The sequence below is a fragment of the Gambusia affinis genome, linkage group LG06, assembly GCF_019740435.1.
Source record: "Gambusia affinis linkage group LG06, SWU_Gaff_1.0, whole genome shotgun sequence".
NCBI lineage: Eukaryota > Metazoa > Chordata > Actinopteri > Cyprinodontiformes > Poeciliidae > Gambusia > Gambusia affinis.
Genome location: NC_057873.1, coordinates 20,710,065 through 20,726,371, shown reverse-complemented (window position 1 = coordinate 20,726,371; position 16,307 = coordinate 20,710,065). Strand labels below are relative to the sequence as shown.

At 40.2% G+C, this 16,307-nt stretch overlaps 1 protein-coding gene across 1 annotated transcript in view; it reads right to left on the bottom strand.

Annotated features, from left to right (window-relative positions):
• si:ch211-286b4.4 overlaps window positions 1–16,307 on the bottom strand; it is a 65,569-nt gene that overhangs the window by 44,483 nt on the left and 4,779 nt on the right. Inside the window, exons 11-35 of the mRNA XM_044120598.1 lie at window positions 16,084–16,221; window positions 14,380–14,562; window positions 13,545–13,739; window positions 13,249–13,397; window positions 12,994–13,162; window positions 12,771–12,905; window positions 12,249–12,401; window positions 10,758–10,959; window positions 10,478–10,618; window positions 10,206–10,391; window positions 9,882–9,953; window positions 9,324–9,450; window positions 9,102–9,235; window positions 8,586–8,783; window positions 8,248–8,397; window positions 7,563–7,742; window positions 4,252–4,368; window positions 3,425–3,574; window positions 3,147–3,299; window positions 2,034–2,249; window positions 1,710–1,814; window positions 1,015–1,159; window positions 703–914; window positions 296–514; window positions 52–155 (exon numbers count right to left, since the gene is read on the bottom strand). Of these exons, the coding sequence (XP_043976533.1) occupies window positions 52–155; window positions 296–514; window positions 703–914; window positions 1,015–1,159; window positions 1,710–1,814; window positions 2,034–2,249; window positions 3,147–3,299; window positions 3,425–3,574; window positions 4,252–4,368; window positions 7,563–7,742; window positions 8,248–8,397; window positions 8,586–8,783; window positions 9,102–9,235; window positions 9,324–9,450; window positions 9,882–9,953; window positions 10,206–10,391; window positions 10,478–10,618; window positions 10,758–10,959; window positions 12,249–12,401; window positions 12,771–12,905; window positions 12,994–13,162; window positions 13,249–13,397; window positions 13,545–13,739; window positions 14,380–14,562; window positions 16,084–16,221 (3,933 nt within the window). The remainder of the gene's footprint in view (window positions 1–51; window positions 156–295; window positions 515–702; window positions 915–1,014; window positions 1,160–1,709; window positions 1,815–2,033; window positions 2,250–3,146; window positions 3,300–3,424; window positions 3,575–4,251; window positions 4,369–7,562; window positions 7,743–8,247; window positions 8,398–8,585; window positions 8,784–9,101; window positions 9,236–9,323; window positions 9,451–9,881; window positions 9,954–10,205; window positions 10,392–10,477; window positions 10,619–10,757; window positions 10,960–12,248; window positions 12,402–12,770; window positions 12,906–12,993; window positions 13,163–13,248; window positions 13,398–13,544; window positions 13,740–14,379; window positions 14,563–16,083; window positions 16,222–16,307) is intronic.

Here is a 16,307-nt window from a genome sequence, read left to right as displayed (position 1 = left end):
GTTTTGTCAGTGTAAAGAGGACAACAGAATCACATGCAGAGTGAACGTAACCTCGGAGGCCACTTTGGTGATGTTGGAGAATGTTCCAGGTGGACAGGGCTGAGGATGGATGGTGGCCTGGGGACAGTAGTGTCCAACAGGACAAGGTCCTCCTTCTGGCGAGAGACATGTCTCAAACAGATCACTAATAGATAACCACTATCAAATTGGCAAAGACATTAGCAAAGCAACATCTGGGATCAGTTACAGTAAATGTGTGATTTTGCAGAGCATTTGTGTAAAAACATTTGTTTACCTGCAGCCTGTGAGTGAGGCTGAGGAGAGACGTTTCCATGTGAACAGTAATATCCTTCCTGGCACGGTCCAGTGACAGCTGTGGCATTTCTGGAAGAACAGTAATGGCCTCCGTCGCATTGTCTGCACTGGGAGACAGACCAATAGCCAGGATCTGGACCGTAGGTTCCTTCTGGACAGCTCCTCAAGGCAAATCCAGTCCCTTCAGGACAATAAAATCCTATAGGACAAAAACAGAAATCATGGAAATGGAGAAATATGAAAAGATAAAAAATATTTGGATACATCTCTATGCTTTTTTGTGTCTGCTTTTGGCAAAAGTATTGTGGTATAATTTAATGGATAAGATTTTTTTTCTTTTCAATTACGTTTATGAAAAATAAGCAAACAAAAGAACAAACAACAAACCTTCAGGACAGAGGTACAGAGAGCCAGACACACAAAACCAGCCTGGGAGACAAAGCTCACACTGAATCGCATGTGTTACAGCCACATAGGTCCCTGGATTGCATGGCAAAGGTTCAACAGTTCCCTCGGGGCAGTAGTGACCCTCAGGACAGGGTCCTCCTGAAATCCCATCACTGGGGGTGGATGTGACAGCACCCTCTATGCAGTAATATCTGCATAAGAAACGCAGCAAAACCAAATCGGTTTGATTACAAGATGGCTTGAATGACTTTGACTCAAACAAAAGAAAAACAAAACATAGAATAGATGTACCCTTTACTGCAGAACCCGCTGGGCTTAGTGAGGCCAGCAGAGTCACAGTAAAATCCCCCCAAACAAGCTTTACAATCATCCGGTCTATGCAAGCCTGAGCTGTTTGACAAACTTCCCACAGGGCAGGCTTTGGGGGCTCCAGTGCCTGTAAAGACAACAATAAGAAAAACTGCATTAAAGAGGAGTTTGAACAAAAAAAAAAATAATAATAATGTTGAAATTATGCATGCACATTGTTTGGCCAAAATACATAGCGTGGCAATGTTTCGCACAGTATGAGAACAAGTGTACAAGTGAGACACTCCTATGAAGGAACGAGTGTTGGGTGCAGCGTTGGCTTACTCACAACAAATCGGTTTGCCCTGCAGCAGCATTTCTAAGAGATGGGTCAGCCAAGTGAAAGAGGGCATGTGTTGGAATTATTTCAAAGACATCAGGAAAGCAGAAGCCGAAAGATGCGCGTTGTCAGAACTTGCTAATGGCCTCCAAATGGTAATTAGAATGAATAATACATTACAGCTATACAGTGTAATGGGGCAAAAGGGTAATAACGTCCTCCTCTATTCATTTGTGTACATTGTGCTTTTATCATACGGATGTTTATATGCATTATATTAAAAAACAACAACAAACGCTTTAACAATGTGCAGTGCATAAACAGCTACAAGATGATTGAGCAGAGGCTGGCAAATAACCTGAGGGGCAAAAGTGACCAGGAGGGCATAAGGAGCCTGAGAATCCATCCTGGGGGGTAGGAGAAGATGCCCCAAGCTTGCAGAAATAACCAGCTTGACAAGGTCCTATGGATGAAAGCACATAACAGATTTTTTCAGTAATTTTATTCAATACATACATACAAGTAAGTCACACAAACTGAGTTACTTTTGATCCAACAGTTCAACTGCTGTGGAAAGTTTGTTGGTAAAACTAAAATGCACCAGACCATATAAAGGGTTTACACATAATAAATCTAAACAGTGGTAGCTGGATTGTTGCCAGGACATCTGTGTCCACCTCACCTGTCGGCTCTGACAGTCCAACGGAAGAACAGTAGTGTCCAGCAGGACACGGGACACACCCTGCTGGGCTGCTTGTTCGCTCACTTGGGTTGAAGGAGCCAATGGGGCAGGGGTATTGGTTGGCTAGGGCAGTACCTGCAGGACAGTAATGCCCTTTAGGGCAGGGCCTGGGAGAGGAGGCATTGACAGGACCCAGTCTCAAGTCACAGTAGTACCCTTGAAAGAGGAGAAATGCTTATTTTTAAATTAATTGCCAGTACAGATCAAAAGTGGAGATGTTTGTATCGCTGCCTATCTTTTTTCTGTACAATCCTGTACAATCTATTCAAACTCGCATTATTGTAAAAAATCTGATTTCACAAAAACATTTGAAAGTTGTCATTTTAGTTGGACAATAGCAATAAATGGCTAAATGGCAAAACTGTTAAGCTCTTGTTTTGGTGTTTTGATTACTTAATTCTAGTTTGATTATTTTGTGTTCATTAGTTTCTTTCTTTCTGTCATGACGTGTGAGTTTGAGGATGGACTAAAATGCAGACAGGAGCATGGATCATGTATAAAGTATTAATAAAAAATTTAAAAAACAAAAACTCACAGGGGGAACAGGGAGCCAAAGCAGAACAAAAACCATAAATCCAAGGGATAAGACAGGAAGGGACATGTGGAAGAAACTGGGAGAATAACAGGGTGTAACAGGAACAACCAGCAAGATGTGTGAGCAAAAGAAGGGTTTAAATACTGTGAGGGTGAATGCTGGAATAAAAGACTTGCAATGACAGGTTGCAGGGATGAAGGGAGAGAGCAGCAGGCAGACTGAGCAGAGAGAAAGAAAATGGCACAGGGGGTGAGTGAGAGTATACAAGGGACTAGTATTATCTAATAATAAAGAATAACAAGACTTAAGAAACAAAATTAAACTAGAGGAATAAAGAATAACTACGCACAAGAAATGAACCTAATAAAGAATAATCACTCAGGAAGGAATAAAGTAAATATAAACAAGACTGATCTAATCAAAGAAAGAGACCAACACTAGAATTAAATAGTCAAAACAACTCATGATGCTAACAAAAATATTCATAAAACTTGTTGAGATTAGAAAGTCCCGCTCACCAGCATCACAGATCATGCATGATCCCTGTTTGTCTCTATCCTGGTATGTTCCTGATGGACAGGGCTCTGGAGCTAAACTACCCTCTAAGCAGAAATGACCAGAAGGACACGGCAGAGCTGTTGCAACACTTTGACCAGGAGGACACCAATATCCTAAAGTGTTAAATAGAGCACAGTCAAAATATAAAAGTCAAACATGAGAATTTTAACAAAAAAAAAAAACAGATAGCAAACTTTTTTTTTTACAAACAAACTCATGAAACAGAGTGTGGATTGACCTTGGCTGCAAGATCCAGTAGGCGTCCTAAGTCCCGCTTCTCCACAGTAGAATCCAGCTGTACATGGCTGACAGCTAGCCTCATTAGTCAGACCAGACAGAGAGGAGAAGCTTCCAGGTGGACACAACTCTGGCTGTCCTGATCCTTCCCCTAGACAAAGAAAGAGATCAAAAAGTCATCAATCATTCTTCTATTCATTCATCTTATTTGCACATCAATTGCCACTGCAGGGTAATGAAAAGGGGCAGATAATTTATAGCTAAATAAACTTGGCTGAATGAATGGGCAAAACTCCATGTGCTTTGTCATTTTATTAACAAGCTAACACACAATGAAATAAACTGAGTCACACAGATGCAGACAGGTAATTTAAGAGTTTTATCTACCCAAATCTGTTAGATTGTTTCAGGTCTACAGCCCATCCAATTTATTTTCCACTTTCTCTTTCGAGAAGTGAAAGTGGAAAGATAAAATCAAGATAAAAATAATAATAATAAAAAAACAATACCTCAGAAGTACCCTATTGCTCTCTGTTCTATTTGGCTACAAAGAACAATTTATAAAAGTTATGTATTTCAGTGTGTCCACCCAGGTTGCACTCCCCATTTAGTAATATAACACTGATTTTTATCAATAAAAAGAAAGTGTTATCTTTCTGGCGTGGGTGGTCCATTACTATTTGGAATGGTTGCTGCAATACAAACGCATCGTTGTCCTTGTTCAACACCTCGTTAAATGTATTTCCTGTTATAATGCACTATATATCTATTTTCCTACTAATGCACTTTAACTTCACACAGTTTTTAGCTTGCTTATGTGGGTCTCACCGCAGTATGTCCCAGGAGGGCAGATGTTGCCTGTTATCCCATCGGTCGGTCTGCTCTCAGTGGCTCCTTGAACACAGTAATACCCAGGAGAGCACGGCCCCACTGGCAAAGCTAAACCTTTTTGGATAACATGAAAACATTGTTATTTTTGCAACCAGCTCATTTTGAAATTTTCCAATCATTTCAGCTTTTTTTTTTAAATACTGGCAATAAAAACAAAATTAATAGAATCATGTGGTCTACAATTAATTGCTCATTTAAATGTTTGATGGCAGGACTTTTTTTAATTTGCAAAATGAAAAACAACAAGGACACTGCTCTTTTCAAGTGGGAGACCACAACTTAGTTTAAAAAAATTAGCAAAACTGAAATATGTTCCAATCCTAATCGATAGGTTATATTAACTCAGAGATTAAGCCTGGTGGTGTTAGTATGGTGCTTTAGCAAACAGCTTTTGCTGTTTGCTAAAGCAGCTGTTTGCTAAAGCGTATAGTACCATGTGTGAAAATGATTAAATCATTTTCACACATGGTACTATACAAAGTGTACATGTGAACATGTTCAGTTTGTCCTTAAATACATAACACACAAAAAATACACAGCTATTAGCCAGTATTGCAGCCTGCTTGTCACCATGCACAGCAATTAGTACATCCTCCTGTTTTTGCAATTTGCAAATGAATATTGCAAATAGAATGTGTACCATTGCTAGATGCACATTCTAATTTCAGAGGTAAATAAAAAACCCAGCACTTGTATTGTTGTTGCCTGCTTATACAGCAAAGCTCTCTTTATAGTTTCTGTGTCAAAACAAGAACTGCTTACGTCAACAACAACTCATTTTGGCCGTTATTTATATCTGTATTTACATGTAAAAACTAGATTTTACAATTTCTAGCATACAACTACTGGAGTACCACTTGAGTACCCTTACCTAAGGAAGACAGTTCAAGAACCCTGGGTCTAGTTAGCACTTTGTTGGAGCAGCATTTTAACACAGGAACTCCAATTAGGCCAAGTCAGGAAAACAGAAACTATAGTAACTGGATTGTCAGTGATTGAGTAAGAAGTGCATAATCAAAACATTAATGTAGATGATGAAATACTGCTCAAATGTAGTGCTGTCTTACTTTCTTCTGAAGTTATTAAGGTTTCAACCATATACTTTAATCAACTTTCATATAGTACCATATTGGGTCTCAGTGTCAGCATATCTCTAATCATTACATGTTTGTCTTTAATGTAAGAATGAGTTAACTAACTAATTACATGATGCTTGATCAGTGAAAACCATCCAATGAAATAAATACTTATGACAAAGATTCGTCACTGCTGCCACCTCTTTCTCACTTTCTCATTTTAGCTGGAATAAGATGAAGTGAGAAACTATCCAGAAATCTGATCTATCAAAATGTAAGCCATTGCTTAGAGGCATGTTTTGTAGCCCAGAGTGTGAGGGGGGGGTCATTAAACTTCTTATCAGCACTCTGCTCAAGAATCAATGATGCATGTTGATGCATTTGTGCACAGGGCATGGCCTAATGCCACAGCCATGAAGGCATCACTGAAACTGATTTATTTATGTTCCGGAGCAACAAATTCAGGCACCCATGCAATGCCAAGTCAGAAAACTTTGCTTGAATAAAAATGGCAGTTCCACATTATGCTCATATTCCTAAACAACACAGGGCTGCAGGTAGAGGTATAAAGTACAACTTCTGGAAAAAACGGATGTCTTAAACTCCATAAAAACATTACAAAAATAGTACAATATTACTCTTTAATTATTGGTTTATTTATAAAAGTCTTTCAATAAAATAAAGTAGCAGAAAAGCGACAACTCTGAAGGAGATTTTTATGCACAAACTTGTGTGAATGGCCATTCTGCTCGATAAAAACAAAGAGCTTAAAGCAGAAAGCATGAGGCAGGCAAAGGGAGATATGCAGTTTGCTAATGTGTTCAAGCTTTAAGATGTAACTTTGTTGGAACCATGTGTAAAACTGGCAAGCCTGAGGTCCAGAGCTGCCACCAATGGAAAACTCTTTGAAATGAAAAACGACAACAAAGGAAGTTTTGCACTGCTGAACAGCTGGAGTCCGACACCAAGGAAGAATGCTGTAAGATTTTCCTTACAAAATTAGAGAGCATGGTGTTGGTAAAGAGGAGATAACGTACCACTGCAGCTAGATTTATTTAAAACTGTATCACACAGTGAAATAATTGCTGCATTTGTCATAAATTCACATTTTACCCAGATTTTTAATGTGATATGGATGTGTTGTAAGTTCCAGAGAAACAAATTGACTAGTTAGAAAAGACAGTCTGGCCATATAAATAGGGCTTTCGTGTTAAGGCGTCAGAGGTGAAAAATCTTACATTGCATCTGCAAACCTACCAAGATATTGGCTCTCAAGTAAACTGACATACCCAGCAGAGACAACATTAATCAGATAATCCTCCCAGGTGTCACAGAACTTTAAAGGAGCTGAGCTGAGGAGCTTTAATCCAAAGTAATTTACAAAGGAGGATACAATAGTGCAGCAAATACTATGCTAACAAATGCTGAAAGAGAAAGTGCAGTAGACAGTTGATGGAAACACATGGTAGCTTGTAGGTTTTCAGATTCTTACTGAAGAACCAAAACTGTAAAAGTTTTCTTGTGGAAGAATCTGTTTACATGACATTTGTGCACTTCACAAAAATGTTTATTTTATTTAAAACTGTTATTCTTACCTTAATGTAACTAGAAAACCCCCCCGTTGAGATTAATACTCCCGTTTACAAAATGGTCTTTGTCAAGTAGTAAGCAGTTTTAAGTGCACTTTCAATCATAAAATCATACAGCATAAGCAAGCTTTAACAGAATATTAGACACTTAACAGAAGGTAGAGAATCAGGGAGGGAAGAAAGTATGTAACATGTCATGTCTAATAACTGCCTTGCAAATATCATCCCTAAGATAACCAATGGGATGGTTATCCCATAACCAATGGTGCCACCAACCATCTCATGATGGTGGTGGCATCATGGTGTAGAACGATGCTTCATGATGATGGGAAGATCTACAAAACTAAAAATCATCGAAAACTGAAAGGAAACCTTTAACAGGCTGCAAAAGCCTTGAGAATTGGATCAAGGTTCACTTTTCAGTAGGACAGGGATCTCAATCATTTTACTCCAAGGTTTGAGACTACAAAATGACAAGATGTGAAAAGATTTGAAGTGGTAGGATTACTTTTTCAAAGCATATAGAGACAGAAATGTATTAGAAATCAGTCAGTCCTCACAAAGATTTTTAGAATCTAAATACCTGATTTATTGCAGAAGGCTCCCGGAGGACAAGGTATAGGCTCAGAGCTGCCCAGAGGACAGTAAAAGCCAACTTGACAGCGCCCCCCTGTGGATGTAGCTGGGCACAGGCAGTTGGCATTTGTGTAATTATCAAGGTCAAAGGGTTGAGAGTTCCACGCTGCTGACACACAGAACCAACCTGAGAGGAACAAAAAGCACAAAACGACACAAAACAAGCATTATGTGATGACTTTCTCAGCGTGAGTAAAAACATAAAATCCAATGTTACAGGAAAGGAAGCAACCCAGGCCAAGGTGAAAAGGATGAGTCACTGCTACTGCGGAGAAATGCGATGACTTAATAAACCAGACAGGCGTACTTCAACTTCCAACCTTAGAGATGTGGGTAGTATATGACTGAGGATTCTCCTGTGCATCTTTGTGCATGAATAAATGATATGTCGAAAATTATTCAAAAGCTTTTGTTGCAGCTGAGACGCTGCCTCTGTTGGGTTGTGATGTTTCATGCTTCATGCGCAGCCTTTGTTCTCTTCTTCAAAGTCTTAAAGGCTGCTTCGGACAGGTCTGCTTGGCCCTGAAGCCAAAACGGGCTGGCACAGAGGACAACGTCCTGACACTGGGAAACTAGGCTGCGTGACTGTGACTGTGCGCTCGGAAGAAATGAACAAAGACACCATTACTCACCAGCCTTGCATTTTCCAGACACTTTGGTCAGCCGCTCCTTCTCACAGTAGTGTCCTGGAGGACAAGGCAGGCAGCTGTCCAGACTCTGAGTCATGGGCTCTGGGTTGTAGTATCCACGAGGACAAGGAAACTGGGTGGCATGCTTGGTTCCTATATATTCAGCAAAAAATAAATAAATAAAAAAACATTAATTTTATTCAGATATTTACAAAGCAACAAAGCTGAGGAGGGAGGTTTACTGAATCAAAAGCTATACAGAAGTGCTAAAAATATCTCCGCCTGCTATTCCGGCCGTTTCTCAAGATGTATATGACTGATAGCCTTGTGGATGACAGTACCATCGGGACAGTAGAACCCGGGGGGACAGGGGAACTTGGTGAAGTTGTCGGTCTTTTCTGGGCAGTAATATCCTGCCGGGCAGCGGGAACACGCCGCCTGACCTGTGAGGTTGCTGTAGGTTCCAGCTGAGCAGGCCACTGGGCTAAAGCTTCCCTCAGGGCAATAATGACTTGATGGACAAAGTCCTCCTTCAGAGCCTGAAGAGGAAAATTAAATTAAACGTGATGGAAAGATGCTGAAATGATAACTGCTTCAAGCCTGGTTATAGTTGCAAGATTGTAATCACTTATTCACCTTCACACATTTGAGTTTCGTGTATCTGCCAGCCATTGTTTCTCTCCTAAATGATGGTCATTTAAGATATTTCTATTCTAATGTTTGATTTAATCCAAACTGTATAATTTTAATCCATCATGTTTCCATGCTCAAAGGTGATAAAGACACCTTTTTCCTCACTGATCAGACAAGGAGGCATAAAAAAGCAACTCGGATACATCAGTATTCCTACTTCCTACCTGTGCTTGCTGTGTCTCCACCTGGACAATAGGATCCTGCCTGACACAGACCAGATGGACGAGTGAGTCCTGTGGTGCCACAGTATTGACCTGCTGGACACGGACTGCAGCCAGAGGCTTCTGTCAGATAAAGTCTGCAAGCGGAGGAAATGTCAAGACCATCAGTGTAAACTACCTAAAGTTGGTTAAAAAAATGGATTTTACTATTTAGGTCAATGAAACCTGTCAGAGTAAGTCCCAGGTGGACAGGGCAGAGGAAGACTGGTCCCCTCGGGACAATAGCTTCCCTGAGGACATGCTCCTCCGATTCCTGTGCTGAAGTTCCCATCGGGATTCTCAAAGTTCACACCTTGCAAAGACGAGCATTTTAGTGAGGTGTACTCATTGGTTCCACTTTGTCATAACAGTGCTTATGCAGCAACAGGCCTTTTAGTTTGAGTAATAAATAATAGTGAGCATGTGATTCTACCTATGCTGTCATACTGCTGAGGCATTTCACATTTTGTAACCAAAAGTTTTACTATAGTATGTTGGGATTCTAGGTGAGAAATATGTGATCAAAATCACTCTGTCCATACAGGATAACTGAGCTTTACCTGTTTTGCTTTGTAAAAACAGATGGGTATAAAGGTCTATTTATAAAAGACTTTTATAAATAGACCAAAATAAATGCAGGCCACACTTTCCAGATGTTTATTTATTCTTTCCATTTAGCATCATATTCCAATACACAATCCCATCAGATTGTGGTTAAATACTTTTTTGAGGCATGCTTTATACCTGCTATGCAGTAGTACCCAGACTGACAGAGTCCAGTAGGTTCAAACAGACCCCAGTCATCACAAAAGAAACCTGCAGAAACCACTGATGAAGTTGCTGTAATGCATGAAGTCTCCATAACAAACCCTCTTCACATCATAATATATTTCTCATTTAGTTCACTAAAAACAATTAAACTTTGAATTATTGCCTTTAATTTTTATCAATTAGTTTCAATCCATCCAGTGAATAAATTACAGCGTAATAAATTAAAATCCATTTCAGCAGCACTTCTTATGTGCAGAATACCAATGAGTGCTAAAAATGATGCAACAACATTCCCACCTGCTGGACAAATGAGGCACTGCTCCACCTGACGAAGACCAAACCGAGGGCTGTATGTGCCAGGCGGGCAAGGCAAGATGCCTTCCACTGCCCCACCAAGACAGTAGTGACCCACTGGACATGGCTGGACGCCTTCTCCAGAAAGACAGTACGTCCCCGATGGACACTCATCACACATTTCTGCCCCTTTAGTCAAGAAGATAAAGAGATATACATTTTTGTGTACATCTCTGATATCCACTAAGCTGCTTTTTCAAGAATGTATGTTATACCTGTACTGTTTGAGTAAGTCCCATCAGGGCAAGGGATTGGAAAAGTTGACCCTAGGGGACAATAGTGTCCAGCTGGACAAATGTCCCCAGTTAAACCATCAGATGGCTTTGAAAACCTTGCTCCTCCTGAACAGTAATAACCTATAAAGTAGATAAAGCAACATTACACCAAAAGTTATTACAAAACTGATCAAAATAATTTCTAGATGATGCATCTTTCATTTCTATAACATTGTACTGTTTTTGGAATTGGACACATCACTGATCGACAAAGAAACACCTGCGTCGCATAATCCTGAAGGCTGACTGAGTCCAGTGTAGTTGCAGTAGAATCCAGGTGGGCAGGCCCAACAGGAGGACAGGTTCTGGCCTCCTACTGAGATACTCCAGGTCCCTACAGGACAGGGATGCTGCTGTGGGAATTTTGTCCCCTGCAGACAGAAGTATCCTGAAGGACACAAGTCACCGGTAGCAACAGATACCTGCAGGAATTAAGACAACTATCAGTCTACTTCTTAAATAATCTTAATTTCTCTCCCAATTTGCAGCAAACAAAACTGAAGAGTACAAGGTGTCCTCTGGGTGTCAAACTTTTTGTTTAAATAAATAATCTTGGATGTCAAAAACATGACGTTGGCTTCATCGCAAATGTTCTTTAAAGTAAGACATGTGGGCAGTTGAGGCTGGTGCCTGTCACTCATTTCCTACGCACCATCAAAGGCTTTTCCAAATGAAGATCTGCAGTTATTTATTTAACAAATAGAAAGGAACAAAATATTCCTCTGGGTTTGTATTAATGCTAATGGCATGAAAATAACTGCGTCAAAGTGTGTTTAAACGTGAAAGTCATGTGCAGCTTGAGTCATTAAAAAACAAAATCAGGACATTTCTCCCTCTTTAATAATCCTGTTTCTCCCTCCAGTCCCTCCCCCGCTCATACGTGGCACCATGCTGACAAATTACCTGACTAGAGCAAAACTGATTTATAAGCACAAACAAGTACCTGGAAGACAGCTTGTCAAACATTTTACCCACATGAAGGAAAGAGCAGGTACAACTCAAGACACCAAAACGTTTGAAGCATATTCTTTGGGTAAATGCACAATGCCTTGTAAACGTGATCATACTCCAACAAACCACTATCAGGAATATCAGGATTTCTGCGTGAAAAGCTCACACAGTGCAGCATATATTTGTAAAGGGGGAGAAAGACAATACATGGTTTTCACAATTTTTAACTGCTAAAAATAAGCGAAGCAAGTGAATTCATTCCCTCTGATACTTTGGATTAAATCATCTGAACCACTTCTCTATTGTATTGTATTGATGTATTGATTTGTGTCTGCTAAATATTTTGTAGAAAACTACAAGCAGGTTTCTTGTGCTTTCACTCAATAGTCGTGATGTTCAGAAATGATTTTTCCAGCGCCACAATCTGTACAGTTCTTCTAGAGCAAACCATATGTGTTCTGCTGCTTCTCTGACTGATTCCTCCTGCATCTTAAATAGACAGCCATATGTTGATGTATTTGTAGCAATTCCATAACATTACAATTTTTGGATAATGGATTAAACAATTTAAAGAAGAACTTAAAGCTTTAGATACTGGTTCTTAATTGAACTCTACTTTAAACCCAAAAAGTCTTGATGACGTCTGATGTCTTCACAGAATAGCTGAATTTCTGTTATGAAATACTTTTCCAAGTCGATGCATATGCTTTGATTTAAAAGCGCACATCTGAATCGTTTTGGATATTTCATCAGAACTCACAGGAGAGCTTGTGGTGGCTCCAGAAGTGCAGTAGTGGCCCGGGTCACAGAGACCCTGAGGTTTGGAGAGGCCGGTTCTGCTGCAGAAAGAACCTGCTTCACATGGTCGACAATGCTTCACGTCCTCACCACTTAGCTGGTCAGAGTAAGTGCCCTGGAAAAAATGAATTATTCACCATCATTTGCACAGGCTGCATTCAGAATGTCAGTATACTAGGCAATTGCACAGAGCATAGAGTTGATGAACGCAATGGTACATTTTAGATTGCCCAAAAAAACTAGTCATTTCATGAGATAAAGAGCAGTGCAGAGGCAGAAAAAGCGTAGGAAGTTTGATGCTAATCAGATTTCTTAATGCTCTAAGTAAGCCGAGACTGTTTTGAGCTTTAATGGTTCTCATCTCTACTCATTCACACAGTAGCATTTGTAATTATCAGGCAAACAATGAATTCATAAACAATCATATTTCTGTAGCAACATCAAAGCAGGGAGACAGAAACATCACAAACATGAAGATACTGACCGAAGGACAGGGGCGTGCAGCAGAGGAACCAGGAGGACAGTAGTGTCCTGTGGGGCAGACTGGTGACTGGGACAAGCCTGTTCGATTGCATAGCCTGCCTCCCTGACATGCCACACATGAACCTGCACCTCGACGCTGGTAAGTTGTTTGTTTTTTTTAGGTAAAATATGCGTTGCAATTTCAGATTAGCACCGTCAAATTAAATGTACTTATTACTTCCTACCGGCTGAAAAGTGCCTAAAGGGCATGGCTCTGGCCGGGCTGCTCCTTCCAAAGAATAAAAGCCTTCTTCTACTTCATTCTGAATTGGTGATGAAGATCCTCCAGTACAGTAGAAACCAGGAAAACAACGTCCTGAAGGTGAGGTATTGTTGGAGCCTAAACAATAAAAACTGAGATAGGGAGAGTGAGAATATGGTTGTATATGGAAATAATGTATTTGCTCTCAAAAATGGCGATTTAGTTTGAGTTGAATTACCCAGGCGGACAACTGACGCACTCCTCAGGGCTGCTGAGGCCAGAGCTGTTGCTGAAAGTGCCAGACGGACAGGGGATGGGAGAGGTTGAGGCCAGAGGGCAGTAGCCTCCAGGGGGACATAAACCTCCCGTTGGTCCATCAGCTGGAGTCTGGACATAAATGAACAGAACCCTACATGTGAAAAGGAGCAAAAATTCAAGGACTCTGAAAGCGACTGAAAAAAATGATTTCCTAATATATGTGAAGTAAAACATTTAGGCACTGCTGGTTCTTTCACAGCAATAACAGAATCGTACTGCAGATTTAGCTCCCACTCTGCAGTAGAAACGTTTTTTGCAGCTTCCAGAAGGCTTTCTCAGTCCAACACCGCTGCAATACTGTCCACCGCCACAAGGGGCACACTGTGACAGCTCACTGAGAGCAGAGTGCGAGCTGTAGGTTCCCTCGGGACAAGGCTTAGGAGTAGAGGTGCCGTCTGGACAGTAAGACCCCTGAAATGAGTAATGAATGAGGTGATATGTTATGTTGATTGTGTTTTTATATAATCTGAGAGCAATTTAGGAATCTGCTAGTTCTGTCTTTCAAGAGAAACGAGTGAATTTGTTTAAAGGGATCTATAATTAGTTGTAACAATGGACTTTATTTGAGAAATATTTATTTTAGATGTAAAAGGAATACATTAATAACACTGTTAAGTTTTTATACGTTTATTTTATGGTGCAATGCATCCTGGGTAAATGACGTATGCTTTTTAATGTGGGAAGCAACGCAGACTCACCTCATTATTTTTATTTTTTGAATTACAGTCAACAGCGACACTGTGTGGCATTGTCTAAATTTACACCAGTCAAAAGCAAATTGATAAATAACAACTCAGGTACAGTTAGCCTTCCTGTGTTTACTGTGTAGATTCCATTACAGAACGGGCTGAAACACGTCATCAACCCAGCATGCATTGTGCAGGTGAAAAAACTGCAACCTCCATTGAGGAAAAATATACCAAAAGACATCATTTTTTTAAAGTAATTATGAGTTTGATGTATCAGAAACAGCATTGTTTCAGTTAATTGGAAAATTACAACATATTTAGACCAACACGTTCAACTAATTGTGGATCCCTTTAGGTCCCACCTGAGGGCAGAGCAAAGGCAGATCCATTCCCAGTTTGCTGCAGAAATGCCCAGAGGGACATAAAATGCAGACTTCTCCAGTGTGACCATGCGTGTTGTTTCTGAACTTGCCAACCTGACAGGGGTGTGTGTAGGGGTGGCCGGTCCCTGGAGGGCAATAGTGCCCATCAGGACATGGCTCTGTCTTTGGTATGAGAATACACACAAAACATTCACAGTGAAATACAAATAAAGATTTTAAAAACCTTATACATGAATAAGTCACTACAAACCTTGATTCATTTACTGGCATTGCTGGCAAAAATGTACAAAAAACCTTAAAGATGCACTACTAGTTGTGAGTTAACTTTGAAAATTTGACTCTCCCGCAGTGGAGCCTGTTGTGTATGCACAGCCTAGTAAGCACCAATGACCGGAAAAAATGTTTTCCAGTAAAGTAAGCTTGTTTCTCCGCCATTAAAACATGGAGAATGAACTATGGGGCAGAGTGTGAGCAGCCCATGCAAGAGTGCTAAGTCCCTCCCCCTGGCTTTGATTGGTTGTTTCTGATCAAGCACAGTGCAATTCTGCAGATAGCAGTAGGACCACTGGAGGGAGCCAGAGAAGCTTGATGTTTTTTCACATCTATCTATTATTCTACTGTCATGAGTCAGGACATACTAATAGTTTTAACTAATTTGTAAAAATAAATAAATAAACACATATTTGTATAAAGGTTACCTATTGCAACTTTAAGGGAAAAAATATATGTTTTGTCATAGTTGTATAACTCCACACTGGTAAAATTACCAACCAAACTTAGTTCATGTGAACTTGCTGATTAAAATTAGGCTATCTTTTACTATTCCTCAATCTTCATAGATCATGGGTTTCCAAAGGGTGGCCCCTGGCCTGTTTGCAGCCGCTAGAAGGATTCTGTCTGGCCCACTACCACAATTCTGGAAAGGTGCAAACTACAAAATTGCAGAGCTTTTTTTGAAAGGCAAATGACCCACATTCCCCCTACCAGACAACTTTGTTTCGTTAAAATATTGTACTTTTAGCTCATTATTGGCAAGATAAAAAAGAAAAAAATGGACTTTCGCAGTAAATGTTTTGCCCCACGTGGCAAAAAGTTAGAACATCGCAGCTCTAATCTGATCAGAGTGCTGGATCCTCTCTAATGCTTTCTTCTCTTCAGCTCACCCTACACATCTTTTTACATAACTTCACAGCCTTGGAAATGGCAGCTGTTATGGAGAATCAGTGACCCCAGGACTCCTCTTTTTGCTGTATTTTTCCAACAGATAGAGGTTTTTTCTTTATGTTTCTTACCATCCTCTTCACAAAACACCTGTTTTCTTGTTTTATTCCATCTGCTAAGGGAAATGGGTCACTGTGTCACTTTTATATATCAGTGAATACTAATTAGAGGAGTGTAGAAACTTATGTCTTACTTGGAAGGGACTGTTTGGTTTACCAGCAGATGTACCTTTGGTGACTCTGTTAATATTTTTTCCTCACTTTTAATTTTTCCCACCCCGTCTCGGAACACATTTTTTAAAGGATTTTTCAATTCTGCGTGAGATCATGCTTCTGCAATCAAATACATTTTTTTTTTTATTTCACACACCTTTGCCAGTAAAGCCAACAAATTTGCCCTCATCTGGGTAATAGCTTGTAAAGTGAATAAGGCATTTCATCTTAAATTCAGTTCTTTTCTTACAGGCTTGGTGATTGGCTGCTCCTGAGGCTGCTGGGTATAACAATACTTCCCCTCGGGACACTGGACACACTGAGATACGTCACGCAGACCAGGAGATGAACTGTACGTCCCGTTAGGGCATGGAATGGGGTTTGGGTCCTGCGTATTTAAATTTGCAGGCAGATTCATTCAAAATGTGGTGCTCTTTTATTTATATTCACTACAGTCATCTGTTTCCCTACTCC